Source organism: Danio aesculapii, chromosome 7 (genome assembly GCF_903798145.1).
Source record: "Danio aesculapii chromosome 7, fDanAes4.1, whole genome shotgun sequence".
NCBI lineage: Eukaryota > Metazoa > Chordata > Actinopteri > Cypriniformes > Danionidae > Danio > Danio aesculapii.
Window position 1 is genome coordinate 71,341,888 of NC_079441.1, and position 26,500 is coordinate 71,368,387.

At 34.6% G+C, this 26,500-nt stretch overlaps 1 protein-coding gene across 3 annotated transcripts in view; it reads left to right on the forward strand.

Annotated features, from left to right (window-relative positions):
• lrp4 (low density lipoprotein receptor-related protein 4) overlaps positions 1-26,500 on the forward strand; it is a 165,469-nt gene that overhangs the window by 122,907 nt on the left and 16,062 nt on the right. For all 3 annotated transcript variants that reach the window (XM_056462455.1, XM_056462456.1, XM_056462457.1), the window contains exons 18-30: positions 1,871-1,952; positions 3,974-4,079; positions 5,522-5,723; positions 5,908-6,097; positions 7,671-7,802; positions 13,679-13,819; positions 13,900-13,986; positions 15,996-16,167; positions 17,883-18,045; positions 20,761-20,986; positions 22,405-22,708; positions 23,226-23,444; positions 25,129-25,263. In XM_056462455.1, the coding sequence (XP_056318430.1) occupies positions 1,871-1,952; positions 3,974-4,079; positions 5,522-5,723; positions 5,908-6,097; positions 7,671-7,802; positions 13,679-13,819; positions 13,900-13,986; positions 15,996-16,167; positions 17,883-18,045; positions 20,761-20,986; positions 22,405-22,708; positions 23,226-23,444; positions 25,129-25,263 (2,159 nt within the window). The remainder of the gene's footprint in view (positions 1-1,870; positions 1,953-3,973; positions 4,080-5,521; positions 5,724-5,907; positions 6,098-7,670; positions 7,803-13,678; positions 13,820-13,899; positions 13,987-15,995; positions 16,168-17,882; positions 18,046-20,760; positions 20,987-22,404; positions 22,709-23,225; positions 23,445-25,128; positions 25,264-26,500) is intronic.

Sequence of the window (26,500 nt, forward strand, 5' to 3'; positions counted from 1 at the left end):
AGTAGTAGTATTAGTAATAGTAGTTGTAGTAGTAGTTGTTGTTTTAGTAGTAGTATTAGTAATAGTAGTTGTAGTAGTAGTTATTTTTTTAGTAGTAGTTGTAGTAGTAGTTGTTGTTTTTTAGTAGTAGTATTAGTAATAGTAGTTTTAGTAGTAGTTGTTTTTTTAGTAGTAGTATTAGTAATAGTAGTTTTAGTAGTAGTTGTTTTTTTAGTAGTAGTATTAGTAATAGTAGTAGTTGTTTTTGTAGTTGTAGTAGTAGTGATAGTAGTAATAGTTGTAGTAGTAGTTGTGGTTGTTTTAGTAGTAGTATTAGTAATAGTAGTTGTAGTAGTAGTTGTTTTTTAGTAGTAGTAATAATAGTAGTAGTAGTAGTTGTTGTTTTTGTAGTATTAGTAATAGTAGTTGTAGTAGTTGTTGTTTTTTAGTATTAGTAATAGTAGTTGTAGTTGTTGTTTTTGTAGTTGTAGTATTAGTAATAGTAGTTGTAGTAGTTGTTGTTTTTTAGTAGTAGTAATAGTAGTAGTAGTTGTTGTTTTTGTAGTTGTAGTATTAGTAATAGTAGTTGTAGTAGTTGTTTTTTAGTAGTAGTAATAGTAGTAGTAGTTGTTGTTGTTTTTGTAGTTGTAGTAGTAGTATTATTAATAGTAGTTGTAGTAGTTGTTGTTTTTTAGTAGTAGTAATAGTAGTAGTAGTAGTTATTGTTTTTGTAGTAGTAGTAGTAGTAGCAGTAGTTTGTGTAGTAGTAGTATAAGTTTGTGTAGTAGTAGTAGTAGTAGCAGTTTGTGTAGTTGTAGTAGTAGATGTTTGTGTAGTAGTAGTAGCAGGTTGTGTAGTTGTTGTAGTAGTAGTAGTAGTAGTAGCAGTAGTTTGTGTAGTTGTAGTAGTAGTTGTTGTACTACTACTACAACAATGATTTTGACTAAAAAAATGATTTTTTTTTTCTTCAAAATAGTTAATTAACATGATGATGGGAATTTTTGCAAAACATTCTTAGAATTATCTTTAACCCATTTGGTTCATATTGTCTCTGTCTGGCTACAGCTGGTGTTGTTTGTCTAATTAAGGCTCATTTGGCCTTATAAGATAAGGCCTTTGCAGCAGCCTACAGTGTTTCAAATGATATGATTCTTATATTACGTTTATCTATATTTGATCATATTGTATGTGCGTCTGTTCCTTTTATTTCTGTGATTTGTACAGCACTTTGGTGTGTATTTGGTTTATTTTTTTAAAGTCCTCTATATGTAGATTTTGGAAACCACATGTGTTGAATGCAATGGAGAGAAGCGTGGGAAACACTGACCCCTAGAGGGGAGTCTGCCAAACAGCAACAACAAATATACTAATGTACAGTTAAAGGCAAAATTATCATTCGCCCTCCTGTGAAATTTCAATTATTTTTCAGTGATGTTTGACTGAGTAAGGACATTGTCACAGCATTTTTTCTTTTAGTTTAGCTGGACTTAAAGCTGTTTAATTTTTGTAAAACAATTTTTAAGATCAATATTATTAGCCCCTTAATATTTTTTTGGCCACAGAAAAAATACAGCTGTTGTCCAATGGCTTGCCTAATTAACATAGTTAAGCCTTTAAATGTCACATTAAGCTGAATACTAGTATCTTCAATAATAACTAGTATAATAGTATATACTTTCATCATGGCAAAGAAAGAAAGAAATGAGTTATTAAAACTATTATGTTTAAAAATGTGTTGAAAAATTCATCAGCACTTGGGAAATATTTAGAGACTGAACATTTCTCATCAGGGCTGATATTTTTGTCTCTGTATCCTCATGTATGTTTGCTGACACTGTTAGTATATCCAGTGCTGTATTTTGTGTGACAGATGTTATTGATGTTCCTGCAGGTTGTGGTGGACACCAGTCTGGAGAGTCCCGCAGGTCTGGCCATCGACTGGCTCACACACAAACTCTACTGGACTGATGCAGGTGCTCATCTTGTTTTCTTGTAATATTAACCTTCAGGTCCGTCCGTTGTTGCTGCTGTCAGAATTGACTCTTCTTATTTTTATATTTATATAGTATGCTTATTATAAAGAATGCATCTGTGCACGTCATTGTTTTGTAAAAATGCATCTTCCCTCATAATCTTTAATCAAAAATCATAACTTTCTCTCTTCCCCCACCTCTTGAAATGACTTTTTCCCTTCTGGTCACATGGTATGGCTTTAGGGTGAGGCTATCTGTACTTTAGGGCAGAGCTATCAGTAATTTAGGGAGGAGTTATAAATCATAGTGTGGGGCTATCTAGACTTTAAGGCCGAGATATCTGTATTTTAGGGCAGTACTATCAGTACTTTAGGGTGGAGTTATAAAACATATAGGCCAGAGCTATAAGTTATATAGGCTGGGACTATCAGTACTTTAGGGCGGAGCTATAAGTCATAGGCCAGAGCTATAAGTTATATAGGCTGGGACTATCAGTACTTTAGGGCGGAGCTATAAGTCATAGGGCAGAGCTATAAGTCATAGGGCAGAGCTGTAAGTCATAGGGCAGAGCTATAAGTCATAGTGGGCAGGACTATCATTCCTTTAGGGCAGGGCTATCAGTATTTTAGGGCGGAGCTGTAAGTTATATGGGGTGGGACTATCAGTACTTTAGGGCAGAGCTATAAGTCACATTGGGTGAGACTATCAGTACTCTAGGGCGGAGCTATAAGTCATAGGGCAGAGCTATAAGTCACAGTGGGCAGGACTATGATTCCTTTAGGGCAGGGCTATCAGTATTTTATGGGCATGGCTATACATCAGTGCAGGACTATCAGTACTTTAGGGCGGAGCTATAAGTTATATAGGGTAGGACTATCATTACTTTAGGGCAGAGCTATAAGTCACATTGGGTGAGACCATCAGTACTTTAGGGCGGAGCTATAAGTCATGTAGGGCATGACTATCAGTACTTTAGGGCGGAGCTATAAGTCATAGGGCAGAGCTATAAGTCATATTGGGTGGAGCTATAAGTCATAGTGGGCAGGACTATCATTCCTTTAGGGCAGGGCTATCAGTACTTTAGGGCGTGGCTTTACATCAGTGCAGGACTATCAGTACTTTAGGGCAGAGCTATAAGTTATATAGGGTGGGACTATCATTAATTTAGGGCAGAGCTATAAGTCACATTGGGTGAGACTATCAGTACTTTAGGGCGGAGCTATAAGTTATATAGGGTGGGACTATCTTTACTTTAGGGCAGAGCTTTAAGTCACATTGGGTGAGACTATCAGTACTTTAGGGCGGAGCTATAAGTTATATAGGGTGGGACTATCTTTACTTTAGGGCAGAGCTTTAGGTCACATTGGGTGAGACTATCAGTACTTTAGGGCGGAGCTATAAGTCATGTAGGGCATGACTATCAGTACTTTAGGGCGGAGCTATAAGTCATGTAGGGCATGACTATCAGTACTTTAGGGCGGAGCTATAAGTCATGTAGGGCATGACTATCAGTACTTTAGGGCGGAGCTATAAGTCATGTAGGGCATGACTATCAGTACTTTAGGGCGGAGCTATAAGTCATGTAGGGCATGACTATCAGTACTTTAGGGCGGAGCTATAAGTCATGTAGGGCATGACTATCAGTACTTTAGGGCGGAGCTATAAGTCATGTAGGGCATGACTATCAGTAATTTAGCTGTTGGTCATATAGGGGTGGGGCTATCAGATTTGGGATGCAGAATATGTACTTTATAAGTACTAATAAACAGATGATATCTTCGTAATAGGCAGATAATAGAAAACTTGCTGATAGTAAGAATTGGTCCTAGTACTAAATTATTACCAATTATTTTAAAATAACGTCTGACTATACTTTGCATTGGCTCCCCAAATCCTGTGAGTTCTGAGCTGTTGCGTTTGATCAACTATATTCTCCATTCTACATTGACCGTCCTTATTATTAACTGAAACTTTATTTATAATAACAGGTTGATATATAGATTTTGTCCTGTTTTATTCAGGCACAGATCGCATTGAGGTTTCAAACACAGATGGCAGCATGAGGACGGTTCTGATCTGGGAGAATCTGGATCGTCCGCGGGACATTGTTGTTGATCCCATAGGAGGGTGAGTTAATAACATCTCAGTATGTATTGCTGCCCTCCATCAATACATAAGACTCATTCCAGAATGGGCTTTATATGCACGGCAAGTGTTTTTATTTAGCCATCGATAAACCTCCGGTGAAAGGTTGATTTCCAAGGTCCATTGCAGACAGTGAAAATCAGGGAATTTCTTATTTTCAACGTCTCAGAATCTTGTGGATTTTTGTTTTCATATAAAATTTAGCTTTTTACTTGTCACTTTATTCCACAGTTTGTCTATTAGTCTATTTTTCCCCATGTCAATTGATTAATTTGCTGCTTGTCAATTGAAATTCAAACATATTAAAACATAATTACATAATTAAATAAACAAAACATTAAGGAGCATGAGTTGTTTTATTCTGCTAAAAATGAATGGCAGTGAATGAGACCAGAAGTCTTGACACATTTTTATTTACAATAGCTGCACTGTTTCTCTTGATTATTTTTCCTGTTTATTAAAATGTTATTTAATATTTCCCTCAACATATTAATTTAAATCTACTCATTTCTGGACTGTGATCTTAAGGTTTTTTGTTGTTAGATTAGTTGCGGTTTTGGCTTCAGTACTGACTAATCTAATATATATGCACAAATATATTATTGTAAAGCATAAATAATGCATATATAATATCATGTAAAGCATAATATTATTGTTAATATTATTGAAGTGCATTAATTATAAAAGCTTCTGAATGAATTATTTTTCTAAAGGAGTTTCTAATCATTAATTGCATTTTTAATCAACATTTTGTAGAATTTAACAACAATCGTAGGCTTAATTTGTGTAAATATTTTGATGTTTAAGTAAGTTTCATCTACTTTTAGTTTAATGTAATATAAATGAACTAAGAAATCACACCATTTGTGTCATAACACATTATTTATTGTCATAAATGAATGCAAAGTTGAAATGCAGTGAAATGTTTGTGGTGCATTATACTTCAAACAGGTGTAACAGAAGATAGATACTGTAATATATCTCTTCATTTCTTTGGTGAGATCATAAGTTATAAGGTGCAGAATAGTTTTCATGCATTCAAATATAAGTTTTTTATAATCATTGACATTTTGGGGAGAAATTTGACATTGTCAAGCGAAGTGAATCTTGAAAATGTTGAAGTCTACATATTTTAATGCACATATAAATAGAGGGTTTTGTATTTGTTATCATATTGCGGTGCTATTAGCTGAAGCTGTGTTTACATGAAATCATAAAGCCTCATTCAAAACTGTATGGGTTTTATCTCCCCAAAATATATTTAAGTGTTTCTCCAAAATGTCCATGCTATTGAATGAAAATGCTATTGAAAATCCTATATTTGAATGCGCTGAAAATATAATGCATGACTTATTGTATGAGTTCACTAATGAAATGTATATTGAAAATAATAATGAAATAAAAATGTTTTTGCACGTCCACAGATTCATGTACTGGACAGACTGGGGTGCGAATCCGAAAATCGAGCGTGCAGGAATGGACGCGTGGAACCGTACAGTCATCATCTCCTCTAACCTGACCTGGCCTAATGGGCTGGCCATCGACTACAGCACTGAGAGACTGTACTGGGCCGACGCCAGCATTAAAACCATTGAGTACGGCAACTTTGATGGGTCAGGCAGACAGGTAAACATGATTGCATTAACTAATGATAACAAACTTTAATTAGTAAATTATTAACTATGATAAATAAATGCTGTACAAGTGTTGTTCATTATTAGTTCATGTTAGTAAATAACTAACGAAACCTTATTAAAAAGTGTGACCAATGAGAGTTTGTTCTGTAATAACAGTGTGTTTTCTGTTGGAGGTGTTGATTGGCAGTCAGTTGCCTCATCCATTCGGCTTGACTCTTCATGAAGACAGAATTTACTGGACCGACTGGCAATCCAAGAGCATCCAAAGTGCGGACAAACTCACAGGTTTAGATCGAAAAACACTGGCGGAAAACCTTGAGAACCTGATGGACATTCACATGTTCCACAATCACAGAACCAAAGGTAAAGCATTATAACGGAGGGTTTTTGTTTATAGGTCAAAGATGGCCAGACAGCTGTTGTTAGAGTATTATTTAAATGTGGTTATAATTAAAATGTATATATATTCTTTCATTTTAGCATTTTTTTTTTACTAATTTTAAATTATTTTAATGTAGGGAGCTTTGAGAGGTGTTTTTATTCGTTTCTTGAATGCTGTGTTCACACCAGACATGGCACGCATAAATAAATCGTGATATTCGTGTGTAAATAGACACGTGAACATTTTGAGTTTACGCTCTTCATTCGCGAATCAAATTCTCTTCACAATAGACATGTATTCGCGTCATGGGCAGGGCTTCTGTCTGCCCGGTGACTCTAGCTTTGTTGCTAAATGCAAAGTTGCAAAGTGATCATATTTACACCACCAGCATAATGTGTAAGCCATGAAGAGGTGCCTGTACAACAAAATACAGGCGGTACAAAACTGATTATAATTAAATGACCTTTGAATATTAAATGACCTTTGAATATTAAACGACCTTTGAATATTTACAAAAATAGAGCTTTAGTAAAAATAGAGGAATTACGGGCATATATTTCAACGTTTAAATCAGCCCCAGAAATAATGGATTCTGAGAGAAACCGAAAGTAACCCAAATATATAGTGCAGTACTTTAAATGTCCAGTAGGTGGGGGATCAAAACCACACATGGCTATATGCGACTGCACAACAATGATAGTGATTTAAATTATATGTATTGTTGGGCCGAATCTCGTTATGTTTTTGATGTTAGTTGTGAGCTTGAGGGAGGAAGAGGGGGGCGCAAATGGCCCGCGGGCCGTCAGTTTGAGACCTCTGCTCTACGTCATAATCACTCCCCTACAAGAGAAAGCTCATGATTGGTTAACGTGGCGTGTTTGTCTGCTGAAGTTCAGATTTTCCAACTCGATTTATCAACTCAAATGCGCAAAACTCTCAATTCGCGCTGCCTCATTCGCGCAGATCACGTCATTCACGCCATTTCATTCGCGCAAAAATCGCACCGCAGGATGTCTATTCGCGTCTTTGCATTGACTTAACATGTAAATCACTCGAGCTTGGCACTTCATCCACGTCTGGTGTGAACGCAGCATTAGAGCTTCAAATAAAACTCAAATAATTCACTTCTCATTTAAATATATGCATATTAAAAACAAAACAAAACACTAATGCTATTTTTAAGAGCTATCAATGTTATTATTTTAATGTAGGGACTATTGAGGGCTGTAAATACAGAACTTTTTATTTATTTAAGATGTATTTTCAGGATGTCAAATTAAATTAATGCACTAATTTAGTTTAAATGTATTAAATGCAGTTGAAGCAAGCATCTGTATTCTTCCTCATGTTCCCGTTGACAAACTGAAACGCACACGTTTACCCAGCAGACCTGAGCTGAGGAGGAATGTGAGCCTCTGCAGTATCCCATATCTTCAGTTTTCAGCCAGCGGATTAAAGCCAGAGGAAACTGATCTTCATTCCTGCATTATGAGACACCCACAGGCCTGACGGGCATCTCTTACACATTTCTTTTTTTCTGCTTTCTGTCTAAAGTCCAGACTGGGTGTTTGGTGAATAATGGCGGCTGCAGTCACCTCTGCCTTCTGGCTCCGGCTCCTAAATCCTGGAGCTGCGCCTGTCCCACCGGCATCAACCTGCAGGCGGATGGGAAGACCTGCGCGCACGGTAATCAACACAGCATATTAAGATCTAGATTTATACAACAGTTCTGTCTGGTTCTCGATTCTGATTGGCTGATAGCCGTACGATATTCTGCAATATCAGCACTAGTACAGCCTCCTCACCCTTGTGTGTTACTCTGCCTACATAGAGTGACAGCAGGTCGATAAACTCACTACAGTTTGACAAATATTGCAGCTGTTGGACAACATCATGTACTTTTGAGGCTTTTTTAGGTGAGAATGTATAAATATTAATATTTTTGGATATTCAGCACATCGGCATTCATTTGCTTGTTATACTGAGCAGAGCAAAGACGATTGAGGTTCCGCCACAAGATGGCGGCAGAGATTGCAGACCTTATGGGACAAAAACTGAATTTATTAGCATAAATTTAAATCAACAGCTGAACAAATCATTATAAAACCCTTAAGTGATATTCTAAGTCGATCTCTCTCTTTTGTATGTTGTTGTGCTGTATTTATACCACAGTAATCTGGTAGTGTTTGCTTTACTTTGGTTTTTTTCGTGGTTAATTATTGTGATCTCTCGATTGCAACAGAGAAATACTGGGAAATCTCTGTAGACTGATGGCATTTCATTCTGTTCAGCGTTATAATCTTAAAATGTGAGCAAAATCAGCTGTTTTGTCATCACTTTAGACATTACGCTAGAGAATCATTCAAACACTAGCTCTAAAGTGACGTTGGTGAATGAGCAACGGTTTCTGCTGTTCTGACATCAGCTGCAGATGTGAATGAATGGCGGAAGGAAGTAGTTCCTCATACAAAAGGATTTTTGACTCTCCGTGCTTGATTTTATTAGTTATATATACGTTTATGCCGTCAAACTGTTGTATAAACGCAATATCACACGAGTAGCTGTGCGACATGGCTGTATATCATCACTGGTGGGACACTAAGGCCTGCAGCCTTGAACCAAAGCACGCCTCCAACCTGTGCCGATTTACAGCCACATCTCAATGCTACTCATGTGATATTGCTCATTTATATTAGTGGTATAACAGATCACAAAGCTTACGATTTGTATCACACGATCGTATAATTATTGCATTACATTTATTAATTATTGCATTACATTTATTAATTATTGCATTACATTTATTAATTATTGCATTACATTTATTACATTAATTATTGCATTACATTTATTAATTATTGCATTACATTTATTACATTAATTATTGCATTACATTTATTAATTATTGCATTACATTTATTAATTATTGCATTACATTTATTACATTAATTATTGCATTACATTTATTAATTATTGCATTACATTTATTAATTATTGCATTACATTTATTACATTAATTATTGCATTACATTTATTAATTATTGCATTACATTTATTCATTATTGCATTACATTTATTACATTAATTATTGCATTACATTTATTAATTATTGCATTACATTTATTCATTATTGCATTACATTTATTACAATATTGCATTACATTTATTACATTAATTATTGATTTACATTTATTAATTACTGCATTACATTTATTACATTAATTATTGCTTTACATTTATTACATTAATTATTGCTTTACATTTATTACATTAATTATTGCATTACATTTATTAATCATTGCATTGCATTACGTTTATTACATTAATTATTGCATTTATTATATAATAAAAATAAAAATCAAGAAATTAACAACTAAATAAAAATAAAGTAAAATATTAAATAATGTGTAAAATGATCAACTGTTTCTGATAATGCTAAATGTGTAAATCTAACGTTGTGCAACAACACATTTATCTTTTAGCTCATTTTCAATGAATGATTCAGTAATTTGTGTTTCATTACTAGATGCATCACTTCTGAAGAATATTCAGTGACACATTTTTGATGGTTGGTTGTCGCCACCTACTGGTTACATAATGTAACCCTAACTAAACACACCTGATCAAACTAATGAAGTCTTTCAGTCTTGTTTGAAACCTAAAGGGAAGTGTGTTGAAGCACGGCTGGAACTAAACTGTTCACTCCAGGAATTGTGTTTGACATCCCTGCATTAAACAGTGATTTTGATCTTTACCATAAACATCAGTGGTTTTATTTAAACTATAAACCGTTCTTCCAGTATTTCTGTGTTATTTGGTTGTTTGTAACTTCAGAACTTACTGAAAAGTGTCTCTTTATAAATCGAAGGATTAATAAACATATGCAAATCATCATTATTTATAATTTAAGGGGTTTCAACTGAGATCCCGATCTTTTAATATTTAATTGTGCAGCTTTACACTGAATGCTTTGATGCAGGCTAAACAAGTAGTGGCAGAAAACACCTTTAATAACCTAAGAAAGCATTTAGGTGCCTCCACAACTTCTTCCATCTTCACTATAGACCTTTTTCTTGGCTGCTGCATGGAGGGCGCTGTAGCGAGCAGTGTCTTCCGGTGGAATGGTTAGAACTTCTGTTTACAGCGTTTACAATAGGTAGTTTGTGCTCCGAAAATGGGTTTCAATAGCGTTTTGGGTGGATTACGGAGTGTTTTTGTGACACACAACTTAGAAAGGTGTGTGTTAAAGCCGTTATAATCTGTCAGATGTGGTTTAAGCACGAGAGAAAAACGTTCTCCTAGTTTACGTGTCTGCCGTCAGAAATACAGTGTGTGTTTCCCCGGCCTGTCAGCTGTTAGCTTAGCGGCTCTTCTATACACACACACACACACACACACACACACACACACACACACGCAATACTTCACTGCATTATAGAGCAAACCAGATTACTGGCATGAAACTTAACAGGTATGTAAGTCGTGCAATTTACAAAAATGACCAATAAAAGTCTGTTACTGATACTCTGCTGGCTGATTTGCTGTTCATTCTAATCGCGAGCTGCTTATGTTTCATTTAGTGTGTTGTATTTACCACGGTTTGTGTTTTTCTGTCATTTCAAAATGTCACTTTAAGTATTCAGTCCAGGAGGTGGCGCTGATCGACAACAGTATTAGTTCAAAGATGATAAAAGCAGGCAAAATAGATTAAAACTATCGTTTCAAAGCTGTCCAAATGTGACTGTTTACACGCATCAGCTGACGAGCGGAAGTTCTTAGCATTCTCCTTGCGCATACACGCAAAGCATGATGGGTAATTTTGAGTTCTAAGAAAAAGGTCTATATTTTACAGGAAACCAAAATGCTTTCAAACATGTGATCTGAATGACACGAGAGGTGATCTCTCTGCGTTCATTACAAATGTTGAATTAAACTTTCAAGTAAAGTTATTAATCCGCAGGTCATGTGCGAGATATATATGTAAACCTACTGCCGTACGTGTCTCTGATATCTGAGAGGCCAGCAGAAAGTCGTCACTCAGTGGCCCTAACTCTACTGAACTCTGAGCTGAAATATAATGAAGCGGCCGCAGGGGGTTTTAGCTCTCGGGATTCCAGCTTGACAGAAAGTGGGTTTTTGTTGCATCTTTGAAATCCGAGGCTCATTTTGACACGCCTCTGGGGTTTAGGGGTCACCGTGAAGAGTCAGCGGAGATGATGAAGTTCAGACTCACTGTAACTGAAAAGAGAAGCAGAGTTAAGTTGGGGATTTCTGTCTGTCTGCTTAACTCACAGACAAATTATTCAGACACTTTCAACATTTCAGAAATTATACATTTATTTAATGTATTTTTGATTTGATTCGTTTATTTTGAACAGTATAATTCACTCTCAAAAACACAAATACATTTCATCACAATCAACAAAACATCACATGTAAACTCAAGAATTACTATTGATTTTAACCAGTTATAAATAGAGCGGGATGAAGCTTCGTATACGTCATTATACACTGTATATTTAATCAATATATCAAGCCAAAATGCTTTAGACAACTGTTAGTGGGACTATATTTACAATATTTAACAGCAGGTGGTGCTTTAGGCTAGTGTTTAGCAGCAGACGGCACTCTCTGCTAGTTTTTATAGACATTATAGGCTAGTTATTAACTGCAGATGCCGCTCTAGGCTAGTTTTAACAGCAGATGGCACTCTAGACTAGTTTTTAGCAGCAGATGGCGCTCTAGGCTAGTTTTTAACAGCAGAAGGCGCTCTCGGCTAGTTTTTATAAGGCATTATAGGCTAGTTTTTAACTGCAGATGCCGCTCTAGGCTAGTTTTAACAGCAGATGGCACTCTAGACTAGTTTTTAGCAGCAGATGGAGCTCTAGGGTAGTGTTTATAGGCATTATAGGCTAGTTTCTATAAGCAGACAGCAGTATAGGCTAGTTTCTAACACCAGATGACGCTCTAGGCTAGTTTTTAACAGCAGATTGCGCTCTAGGCTAGTATTTATAGGCATTATAGGCTAGTTTTTATAAGAAAACAGCAGTATAGGCTAGTTTTTAACACCAGACGAAGCTCTAGGCTAGTGTTTAGCAGCAGATGGCGCTCTAGGCTAGTTTTTAACAGCAGACGGCGTTCTCGGCTAATTTTTATAGGCTTTATAGGCTAGTTTTTAACAGCAGATGCCGCTTTAGGCTAGTTAGAACAGCTGATGGCACTCTAGACTAGTTTTTAGCAGCAGATGGTGCTGTAGGCTAGTGTTTATAGGCATTATAGGCTAGTTTTTATAAGCAAACAGCAGTATAGGCTAGTTTTTAACACCAGATGAAGCTCCAGGCTAGTGTTTAGCAGCAGATAGCCCTCTAGGCTAGTTTTTAACAGCAAACAGCGCTCTCAGCTAGTTTTTATTGGCATTATAGGCTAGTTTTTAACCGCAGATGCCGCTCTAGGCTAGTTTTAACAGCAGATGGCACTCTAGACTAGTTTTTAGCAGCAGATGTCGCTCTAGGCTAGTGTTTATAGGCATTATAGGCTAGTTTTTATAAGCAGACAGCAGTATAGGCTAGTTTTTAACACCAGACGAAGCTCTAGGCTAGTGTTTAGCAGCAGATGGCGCTCTAGGCTAGTTTTTATAGGCGTTATAGGCTAGTTTTTACCCACAGATGCCGCTCTAGGCTAGTTTTAACAGCAAATGGCACTCTAGACTAGTTTTTAGTAGCATATGGCACTCTATGCTAGTGTTAATAGGCATTATAGGCTAGTTTTCATAAGCAGACAGCAGTATAGGATAGTTTACAACACCAGACGAAGCTCTAGGCTAGTGTTTAGCAGCAGATGGCGCTCTAGGCTAGTGTATAACAGTAGATGGCGCTCTAGACTAGTGTTAATAGGCAACTTTTTAAAAGCAGACAGCACTATAGGCTAGTTTTAACAGCAGAGGGCACTCTAAACTAGTTTTTAGCAGCAGATGGTGCTCTAGGCTAGTGTTTATAGGCATTATAGGCTAGTTTTTATAAGCAGACAGCAGTATAGGCTAGTTTTTAACACCAGATGAAGCTCCAGGCTAGTGTTTAGCAGCAGATAGCCCTCTAGGCTAGTTTTTAACAGCAGACAGCGCTCTCGGCTAGTTTTTATCGGCATTATATTCTAGTTTTTAACCGCAGATGCCGCTCTAGGCTAGTTTTAACAGCAGATGGCACTCTAGACTAGTTTTTAGCAGCAGATGACGCTCTAGGCTAGTTTTTATAGACATTATAGGCTAGTTTTTTAAGCAGACAGCAGTATAGGCTAGTTTTTAACATCAGATGAAGCTCTAGGCTAGTGTTTATCAGTAGATAGCGCTCTAGGCTAGTGTAAATAGGCAACTTTTTAAAAGCAGACAGCACTATAGGCTAGTTCTAACAGCAGATGGCGCTCTAGGCTAGCTTTTAATACCAGATGGTCTAGATTAGGCTAGAGTTCAACTGCAGACAGAGTTATAGATGACAGAAGGAATTAATTTGAACTGTTGCTTTAACACAAAAGAGAGATATCCTTCAATATTCACTCATATCTTACAGCTATGAACAGCTTCCTGGTCTTCGCCCGGCGGACAGACATCAGGATGATTTCTCTGGACATCCTGTACTTCGCTGATGTCGTTCTGGCTGTCAATACGTCAATGAAGAACACCATTGCTGTTGGAGTGGATCCCATAGAAGGTATGAAGAAACTGACCTTATAGATGCTTTTATATTTATTTTAATTTAGGGAATAATTGACATTTTGAATGCTCCTGCAGGTAAAGTGTACTGGTCGGACAGTACGTTAAAGAAAATCAGCAGAGCCAATATCAATGGTACAGAACATGAGGACATCATTTCAACTGGTAAGAAACCATTACACAAAAATCAACACTCTCACAATCCTGTCTTAAACTCTTGATCAATACACACATTATATTCCTAATTATTGTAATCAGTTAATCTCTATCAGTTAGTATTATGTAACATTTGTGCATTGTGCTTGAGATGAGTGGGCTTGACAAACCACCTGTATTAAACACAAGTTTTCCTCTTCGTATGCACCAGACACTTTCATATAAACACTTCATGTTACAAAGATGAAACAAATGCTTACAAATCATACTGCTCTACTTCAAAATTAAATAGGATTAGTCCTGTTCCCGGGACTATGTCCTGCGTCATGTTGGCACAGTGGGTAGCACAATCGTCTCACAGCAAGAAGATCGCTGGTTCAAGCTTCAGCTGGATCAGTTAGCATTTCTGTGTGGAGTTTGCATGTTCTCCTTGTGTTGGTGTGGGTTTTCACCAGGTGCTCTGGTTTCCCCCAAAGTCCAAACACATGCGCTATAGGGGAATAGATTAACTAAACTGGCTGTAGTGTATGAGTGTGTGAATGAGTGTGTATGGATGTTTCCCAGTGATGGGTTGCAGCTGGAAGGGCATCCGCTGCATAAAATATATGCTGGATAAGTTGGCGGTTCATTCCGCTCTGATGACCCCTGATTAATAAAGCGACTAAGCTGAAGAGAAAATGAATGAGTGAGTGAGTGAGTGAGTGAGTGAGTGAGTCCTGTTCCCGGATTAAAAATTGTGATTATTGTCAAGATTTAATTACATTTTTATTTGCAAAATTCACCATGATATTTAAGAGTCCTCTATTTTAAAAGTTCTTGTATATATAAAAATACTTTAAAGAGTTAAGTATAGCAATAGTCCCTTTGCTTATTGACAGTTAAAAATATCCTGTAAATCTTAACTTAAACATTAATATAAATTAAATTTAATATAAACAACTGCGTCACTGTTTGCCTTTAATGCCCTGATATGATGATAATGTGCTAAATTGCCCAGCTTTAAACAGAATATATGAAAAACAATCCAAAAATAGTGAATAACTACATACTACGACATATTCACTGCATAGTAACAATATATATGCTTGACAGCTGTACTGTACTGTACTCTGATGAAACAATAAGTGTGAAAATCACTGTAAATATTAACTTGAATTGAATTCTTGACCCATTTACAGTATTTTTCCTCCTGTGTTTCATGTCTAATGACCACTGAAGATCTAAAACAGTTCTTGTATATGAAAAAGGTGCTTTACACTTTAAACAGCTGAGGTATTTTTTTGTAGTAGTTGCTTTAAACAAATATTTTATAGCATTAAAAATTCTATATTCAGCAGTTGCTTATTAACGGTTCATAAAATGTCTTTGTTAATCTCAACTGAAACATTAATGGAATTAAATTAAGTCTAAAATTAAAGCTATTTGCCATTCATTCATTCATTATCCTTCAGCTTAGTCCCTTCATTCATCAGGGGTCGCCACAGCGGAATGAACCGCCAACTATTCTGCCATATGTTGTATGCAGCGGATGCCCTTCCAGCTGCAACCCAATACTCATTAACACCCATACACACTCATTCACACACATACATTACAGCCAATTTATTTTACCCAGTTCCCTCATACCACATGTATTTGGACAGCACACCAGGAGGAAACCCACACCAACACGGGGAGAACATGCAAACTCCACACAGAAATGCCAACTGACCCAGCTGAGACTCGAACCAGCGACCTTCTTACTGTGAGGTGACAGTGCTAACCGCTGAGCCACCGTGCCGCCCCTATTTGCCATGCATTAAGTGCATGTTACATCAGTGGTTCTCAGTTCCTGTCCTTGCACTACACTTCTCAGATAACCACATACTGTATTACTACTTGTGTACTACATGTTAACAGTGTAGATGCTTGACAGCAATACTTTAACAGAACAATAATTACTGTGAAAAGCAGAATATACAGGATTACTTGAACTGAATTTTGGACAGGTTTGAAGTGTTTTTCCTCTTGTGTTTCAGGTCTAATGACCACTGATGGTCTGGCTGTGGATTCAGTGGGCAGGAAAATCTACTGGACAGACACCGGCACAAACCGCATTGAAGTTGCTAATCTCAACGGCTCCATGAGAAAAGTGCTGGTGTGGCAGAACCTGGACAGCCCTCGTGCCATCGCTCTCTACCATGAGATGGGGTACAGCAGTTCGTTTTGTAAACTGCAAACAATTGATTCCAGGACAGATTCAGTCTGGGAATTTATATATATATATATATATATATATATATATATATATATATATATATATATATATATATATATATATATATATATATATATATATGTATACAGGGCTTGACAATAACTTTATTGATCACCAACGTTAAAAGCCACAGACCATTTTCACTAGCCATAATTTTGTTGTTGGGAAAAAACTTTTTATATACATGAATTTGACTTTAAAATTAAATAAAAATTTAGATGTTGTGTTATGTCCACACGCCTCCTCGTTAATAATGTTTTTTTGTGTGTTGTGACCTTGTTCTGAAGGTCCCAGATCACCAGTTAGTCTCATATTAAAGCAATGTTATTGTTAAGAATGATATTAATAAACCATATTAATAAAAATAACTGTAAGAAAAAGAAAACATTCTGCATGCGATAATAAAAGGATGATCACACGCACATGGTTAACGTTTAATACGGTTAATAATGTTCAAAGAATGGTTAAAGTGAAAGCAGCAGCCGCCGCTGCTTTTGTGTCTGTATATATATATATATATATATATACACACATACACATACACATACACACACACACACACACACACACACACACACACACACACATACACACATACATACGCATACATATGCAATTAGCAAAAATATATGTGGTAAAATCCCCAGAAGATTTTTTTTTTGGTAATTTTCATTATGTATCCCTATAAAGCAGACTTGACCAACCCTGTTCCTGGAGATCGACCTTCCTGCTGATTTCAGTTGCAACCCATATCAAACACACCTGCCTGTAATTATCAAGTGCTGTTCAGGTGTTTGATCAGGGTTGGAGCTGAACTTTACAGGAAGGTCGATCTCCAGGAACAGGGTTAAGCACCACTGCTATAAAGAAATATTATAGCTACGTCTGAAATGGCGCACTATGTACTTATGCACTTACACACTCAACAGCATAGTACATGGATGTAGTGTTGTCTCAAATGGCACACTAATGTTTTTACTAAGCGGAAATTCAAACCGTTTCCCAGATGACGTTTGACGGTTGCCAAATTAGTGAAATAAGTGACCAAACTACCAAATAGTACCTGCCATGAGTATAACCGCATTCACCATCGGGAGGCGCTATAATCACTCTGTTAGGAGAATACTGCTTTCACAGTTAAAAAAATAAATAACGTAATCCAACATGTGCGCCCGATAGCTCCGCCCCGTTGAGTGTGTGAAGTGTCCATCATTACACACTTCATTTTACCGGCTGAATGAGTGCATCATCCGGGTAATTAAAGTGCACTTATCATTTTTTAGAGTTTTCAGTGTGAACGCACTACTTACACTATTTATACTACAAAATGGCGTAGAATAGTGCATAAGTATGCGATTTGGGACGCAGCTATTGTTTCAGTTTCTTATTATGTCTCTGATGTAGTTATGCAGTTTCAAAATGCAACCTTATATTAATTTAAGCTATATTTAGAACAGATTAAATGTGCGGTTAAGCACGAGTTAACTCATGGCAGTCATGTGATTAATCAATATTAAATATTTTAATCGATTGATAGCCCTAAATATTTGGCCTTTTTTGTTTTAGAGTGGTGTTTCTTTGATGGTCTTCTTGCAGTGGTGCACATTCCCAGTATGTGATGTTTACTAGTGTAATGCTGTGTTTTCAGATACATGTACTGGACAGACTGGGGTGAACATGCCAAGCTGGAACGCTCCAGTATGGACGGGTCGGATCGTGTGGTTCTGATTAATAATAATCTGGGTTGGCCGAACGGACTGGCTGTGGATAAAGCAGGATCGCAGCTGCTCTGGGCTGATGCTCATACTGAGGTTAGTCTGGGTTACTCTGGGTGAAACGACACTAGCAGAAAATCCGTTCCTCAGATACTGGGCACGTAATTTATTGTAGTTATTTTTTAGCTTATAACTGAGTGTCCATTCAGTCATCAGAGATCAAACATGCTTGATATTTTTAACTATTTTGATATCTAAATTGTATTTGAGAATGTTTTTGTTCAGGAAATATTTGAAGGGAAAAGTTTATTAAGAAACTGATAAGATTGTATGGTATGTGTTGTATATTTAGTATAGGTTTTGCGATAAGTACAGCCAATGCTGCTGATATGCCATTAAAACGTGAGTGAGTGAGCGCGTGTGTGCGTGCGTGAATAATTAAATAAATAAATAAATGAATGAATGAATGAACACATAAATAAATGTATAAATACTCAAATGGCTGAATACATGAATTAATGAAAAAATGAAGAGAATAAATAAATGAACAAATAAATGAATGAACGAATAAATGAAGGAATGAATGAATAAATGAATGAATGAACACATAAATAAATGAAAAAATACACAAATGACTGAATACATAATGAATTCTGAATACATAATGAAAAATGAAGAGAATAAATGAATAAATGAATGAATGAATGAATGAATGAATACATGAATAAATAAATGAATAAATAAATGATTAAATGAATGACTGAATAAATAAATAAGTGAATAAATAATTGAATACATGAATAAATAAGTGAATGAATGAATACATGAATGAATAAATGAATGAATGAGTACATGAATAAATGAATGAATAAATGATTAAGTGAATAAATGAATGAATGAATGAATTAATAATTAAGTGAATGACTGAATAAATAAATAAGTGAACGAATAATTGAATACATGAATAAATAAGTGAATGAATTAATGAATGAATACATGAATAAATGAATGAATGAATGAATACATGAATGAATGAATACATGAATACATGAATGAATGAATGAATGAATGAATGAATGAATGAATGAATGAATGAATGAATGAATGATTAAGTGAATAAATGAATGAATGAATTAATAATTAAGTGAATGACTGAATAAATAAATAAGTGAATGAATAATTGAATACATGGATAAATGAATGAATAAATAAGTGAATGAATGGATGAATACATGAATGAATGAATACATGAATAAATTAACGAATGAATGAATGAATACATAAATAAGTAAATGAATGAATGAGCTATTTTTAGAACATATTTAAAATCCTCCTAGAAACAAGGATTGTGTTTCTAAGTGAGTTTGTTGCATTTTAAATGTTGTTTTACAGTTATTTAAAAACGTATTGGTGATTGTAATTGATGATGTCCAGTTTGAGCAAATCAGTTGGGTTAATTTAAGTTCTTTGCTTATTTTTTTATAATTTTGCTTATAACAGTGCGCCCCTTCAGTCATCAGAAATCAAACATGTGTAATATTTTTAGAATTGTCTCCTAGAAACAAGAATTGTCTTGTATTTGGAGTTATTTAAAAATGTGTGTGTGTGATAGTCGATCAGTTTAAAGATACACAGTTTTTCTCTACAACAAAGACAGCAAGTTTATGATGTCTATTTTTGCCATAAATCTGATTTTAGCCTTGTATAGTCTACTTTATGATTGTATTATATATATATATATAAATGAATAAATAAATAAATAAAAATACATATATATTTGATATATTTTTATGAATTAATTGATATTTCTTAAAGATTAAGAATTAATTTGTCAAAGTCAGCTTTATTGTCAATTCAACCACATGTACAGCACATGCAGAGAATCGAAATTGAGTTACTCTCAAACCCTCAGTGGAGATAATATTAATATAAAAGTAAAATTTTAACAAGAAATTACAACAAATAAAATGACACACGTAATATAATCCAAAAATATTAGTAAAAATAAAACAATTGTAAATACAATGACACTGAAGGGCACATGGATTTTGTTTACAGATAACTCAGGCTTTCATTACTTAAAGTGTGGCTTTTCTTTTTGTACTCTAAAGTGAGACTTGAGTTTAAAAATGAGCTCAGATTTATTCAGAGGCTCATACTTTGCATAAAAAGTGTGGTGCAGTTATTGATGTTTATAAGATCATAAAGGCTGAAACACTGTGTGCCCAAAAGATGATTTTTTCGCAGTGGTGTTATCTTTATAACACACAATAACAGATAGCACATAAATAAGTTTGCTTGTTTATTTTTTACTCTTTATCTAAATATATTAGCAAGATGATATTGATGGAGACTAATTACAGTATATGACCTCCTGTGAAATCTAAATCCTATTTCCCAAGTGCTGTTTAACAGAGCAGATTGTTTTCAACAGATTTCTAACCGTAACACTCTTAATCACTGGTTTCTTGTCTCTTTGCCATGATGACGGCACATAATATGGGCATAATTAGGCAAGTTAGGGTAATTAGGCAAGTCATTGTATTACAGTGGTTTGTTCTGTAGACTATCAGAATAATAATAATTGCTTAAGCGGGCTAATAATATTGATGTTTTTACAGTTTTTACATTTTTCTTTTATTTTATTCCAGCCAAATGTTCTCCAATTACATATAAAATAGGAAATACTGTAAAAGGAATGTATTTGTTCTGTTAAGCATAACTTTTATTAAGAATATAAATACAAATGTCATGATAATTGTGCTGTTATAGTGTTATAAAGCAGTGTGTGTGTGTGTGTTTTTGTGTTAGCGTATCGAAGCGTCAGACCTGAACGGCTCGAACCGCAGGACTCTGGTGTCTCCTGTCCAGCATCCGTATGGTCTGACCGTCCTGGGCTCTCACATGTACTGGACGGACTGGCAGAGCCGCAGCATTCACAGAGCAGACAAAAACACGGGGGAAAACGCCATCACCGTCCGCTCCAGTCTGCCCGGACTCATGGACATACAGGCTGTGGACCGCACCGCATCAGCCGGTAGCACAACACAACACGTTTACCATGCTATGAGAATGTTAATTAGTGCATTGAAACTAACAACTAATTAAAATGATATCTTTACCATAGTACAAGTGTTACACTGAGTACAGTTGAATATTGCATTAATAATAACAACTGATCAAACTGTCAAGCTACACCCACCGGCCACTTTATTAGGTACGCATTACTGGTACCGGGTTGGACCCCCTTTTGCCTTCAGAACTGCCTTAATTCATTAGTAAATAGATTCAACAAGGTACTGGAAATATTCCTCAGAGATTTTGCTCCATATTGACTTGATAGCATCACGCAGTTGCTGCAGATTTGTCGGCTGCACATCCATGATGTGAATCTCCCATTCCACCACATCCCAAAGGTGCTCTATTGGATTGAGCTCTGGTGACTGGGGAGGCCATTTGAGTACAGTGAACTCATTGTCATGTTCAAGAAACCAGTCTGAAATGATTCACGCTTTATGACGTGGTGCGTTATCCTGCTGGAAGTAGCCATCAGAAGATGGAGACACTGTGGTCATAAAAGGATGGACATGGTCAGCAACAATACTCAGGTAGGCTGTGGAGTTGACACCATGCTCAATTGGTACTCATGGACCCAAAGTGTGCCAGAAAATATCCCCCACACCATTACACCACCACCACCAGCCTGAACTGTTGATACAAGACAGGATGGATCCATGCTTTCATGTTGTTGATGCCAAATTCTGACCCGACCATCCGAATGTGGCAGCAGAAATGGAGACTCATCAGACCAGGCAACGTTTCTCCAATCTTCTATTGTCCAGTTTTGGTGAGCCTGTGTGAATTGTAGCCTCAGTTTCCTGTTCTTAGCTGACAGGAGCGGCACCTGGTGTGGTCTTCTGCTGCTGTAGCCCATCTGCCTCAAGGTTGGACGTGTTGTGTGTTCAGAGATGCTCTTCTGCAGACCTCGGTTGTAACGAGTGCTTATTTGAGTTACTGTTGCCTTTCTATCAGCTGGAACCAGTCTGGCCATTCTCCTTTGACCTCTGGCATCAACAAGGCATTTGTGTCCACAGAACTGCCTCTCACTGGATATTTGCTTTTTTTCAGACCATTCTCTGTAAACCCTAGAGATGGTTGTGCGTGAAAATCCCAGTAGATCAGCAGTTTCTGAAATACTCAGACCAGCCCATCTGGCACCAACAACCATGCCACGTTCAAAGTCACTTAAATCCCCTTTCTTTCCCATTCTGATGCTCGCTTTGAACTGCAGCTGATGTCTCGGTGCCTAAATGCATTGAGTTGCTGCCATGTGATTGGCTTCTTAGAAATTTGCGTTAACAAGCAGATGTACCTAATAAAGTGGCCGCTGAGTGTATATATTCACTGTGTGTGAGAGAGATACAGTAATAAGCCGTGTGTGATCTCTGTCTGCAGGCCTGAATAAATGCGGCCGGAGGAACGGCGGCTGCTCTCACCTCTGTTTGCCGCGGCTCAATGGGACGTCCTGCGCGTGTCCCACTGGCGTTCTGCTGAAGGCGGACGGACGCTCCTGCGAGGATCTGCCTGAAACATACCTGCTGTTCTCCAACCGCGTCAGCGTCCGCAGGATCTCTCTGGACACACACGACCACACGGACGTGTTCGTGCCGGTGGCAGAACTGCAGAACGTCATCTCACTGGACTACGACAGCGTGGAGAGGAAACTCTACTATACTGACGTCTCGCTGGACGTCATCAGGTGATACCACAATGGGAGAAATCAGATCTTAAATGTGGTGATTTTGATAGTGTATGGGGAAGTGCTCGGGCTGGCTGAAAATCAAAAGTCTGTGTGAATATACCACTTTAACCCTTAAAGTCTGCGTGAATCGGAAGTCACTGAGACTTTTATTTCATCATGTTCAGATGTACTGAAACTGAATATTGAGTAGGGGGTGGGGCTTTCTTTTGCGCATCATTCTCATTGCAAACGAACTGTAAGAGGAGTGTGGTTACGTATATTAATATACAGTTGCTGTGGAATCTTTAGGTGGACGTCAACAGAAGGGCAGCCACTCCAAACGCTGAAGCAAATGGTCAGACTTTGATTGAAGATTACCAAAACAAACACACGAATAACAATGCGAGCTAGTGACGGGAGAAACGAAGCTTTTTAAAGATTCTGTGACTTATGCTGCTTATTTATGAAAGACATTTATGCAGAATCTTTAAAGTTCTAAAAACATGAACTATATATAACTATAAAATGTTTTCAGACGGGTGAATCTGGACGGCAGTGATATGGAGACAGTGATCAGTTCAGGTCTGAAGACCACCGATGGACTGGCTGTGGACTGGGTTGCCCGAAACATGTACTGGACCGATACGGGTCGAAACACCATTGAAGTGGCTCATCTAGACGGGACGTCCCGGAAAGTTCTGGTCAATAATAGTCTGGATGAACCAAGAGCCATCGCTGTGTTTCCCAGCAAAGGGTGAGAACAGAAAACATAGTATTTATCATTTACACCACATCATTTTTCATCTAGTGAAGTATCTGATATAATATAATATAATATAATATAATATAATATAATATAATATAATATAATATAATATAATATAATATAATATAATATAATATAATATAATAAATATAATCCAATATAATATAATAAATATAATATAATATAATATAATATAATATAATATAATATAATATAATATAATATAATTCAATATAATATAATAAATATAATCCAATATAATATAATAAATATAATATAATATAATATAATAAATATAATATAATATAATCCAATATAATATAATAAATATAATATAATATAATATAATAAATATAATCCAATATAATATAATAAATATAATATAATATAATATAATAAATATAATCCAATATAATATAATAAATATAATATAATATAATATAATATAATATAATATAATATAATATAATATAATAAATATAATATAATAAATATAATATAATATAATATAATATAATATAATATAATATAATATAATATAATAAATATAATATAATAAATATAATATAATATAATACAATACAATACAATACAATACAATATAATATAATATAATAAATATAATATAATATAATATAATATAATATAATATAATATAATATAATATAATATAATATAATAAATATAATATAATATAATATAATATAATAAATATAATATAATATTATTTAATATAATATAATATAATATAATATAATATAATATAATATAATATAATATAATATAATATAATAATTATAATATAATATTATTTAATATAATATAATAAATATAATATAATAAATATAATATAATATAATATAATATAATACAATACAATACAATACAATACAATATAATATAATATAATAAATATAATATAATATAATATAATATAATTCAATATAATATAATAAATATAATCCAATATAATATAATAAATATAATATAATATAATATAATAAATATAATCCAATATAATATAATAAATATAATATAATATAATATAATATAATATAATATAATATAATATAATATAATATAATATAATATAATATAATAAATATAATATAATAAATATAATATAATATAATACAATACAATACAATACAATACAATACAATATAATATAATATAATAAATATAATATAATATAATATAATATAATATAATATAATATAATATAATAAATATAATATAATATTATTTAATATAATATAATATAATATAATATAAATTAATATAATATAAATTAATATAATATAATATAATATAATATAATATAATATAATATAATATAATATAATATAATATAATATAATATAATATAATATAATCCAATATAATATAATATAATATAATATAATAAATATAATATAATTTAATATAATATAATATAATATAATATAATATAATATAATATAATATAATATAATCTATATAATATAATAATAATATAATCTAAAAATTATGATATTGGCAGCCAATACATCAGCTCATCCCTAGTATTAATACTTATAAACATATATAAAATATAATTAAATATATAAATAATAAATCTCGGCAGCCAGTATATCAGCTCATCCCTAGTGTTATTGCTTATAAATGCATTAATGATTGTGTTGTTTGTCAGGTTTTTGTTCTGGACGGACTGGGGCCACATAGCGAAGATTGAGCGAGCGTTTCTGGATGGCACAGACCGTAAAGTCCTCATCAACACTGATCTGGGCTGGCCAAACGGTTTGACGCTGGACTACGACACTCGCAGGTAAAACTGCAGCACTCAAGATTCTTCAGCTGTTTTTTTTTTTTTATTGTTTTAAAGGGCACCTATTATGCAAAAATCCCTTTTATAAGGGTTTAAACACAGTTGTGTTGTAACAGTCTGTGAATATATCCAGCATCTAATGTTGAACATTTGTTAATTATATTTATTATAATCACACTTGATAAAAACAGTCTGCAGAAACACTTTGATTGACATTCTCCCTTTGTACGTGTCATCAGAGGGGAAAAGCCCCGCCCACCAGTGACCATCTCTCCCTCATTAGCATAAACAGCCCTGGATTGCGTTTCCTAAACAATGACGTAACTCACAGCTGAACTACGATGCATAGTTTCCCAAAACCCCTAGTTTCTCTGTCGCAGATCCATCGCTTGAACCACGTTAGTTATAATGTAAAACACCCATAATGATGCTCTAAACGGGGTGGAGTAACTACTTCTTTAGAGAAGAACCCCATCATTTCTTTGTGCAAATTATATTGTTTTACACAAACATGCATTTAAAATAAAATCTAATATTAGTTTTGGTAAAAACATACACTCACTTTCCATATTAGTTGAAAACATAAAATCACTTACAAAAGCTAACACGTATTCTAATTTATATATAAATAAATAAATAATGAGGCTATTTATTATAAAATTAAATTTAATATTTATTATTTATTAGGAAATAAAAAAAAATCCTACTTTAATAATAATATTAATGATGATGATGATAAATATTATTATTGTTATTGTTATTATTGTTATTATTGTTATTATTATTATTATTATTATTATTATTATTATTGTTGTTGTTGTTATTATTATTGTTATTATTATTATTGTTGTTGTTGTTGTTGTTAATATTATTAAGTAGGATATTGTTTATTTATTTATTTATTTTTTGAAAAGTCTACTTTTACAATTTGACACATGTAAACCACTGCAGAAATGTTCTAACCAGCCGGCCCGTCACATACAGTACAGATACTTCATAAATAACCCACTATAAATTAAAAGCATTAACATATGCTGTGTTTTTTGTTTTCACAAGCTTTGGAGATTTTTAAATAATAGGTCACCTATAGCTTTTGCCATGAGGCTGTGTTCAAAATGACATCAATGTTTTCAAAGTGCACTGCGAAGGGAGCACAATTGTAAACATGAAGATCGCTAAAACTGAACTGTAAAAATACTTTGAAAGCAAATTACACATAAGAGATATGACCTCAATG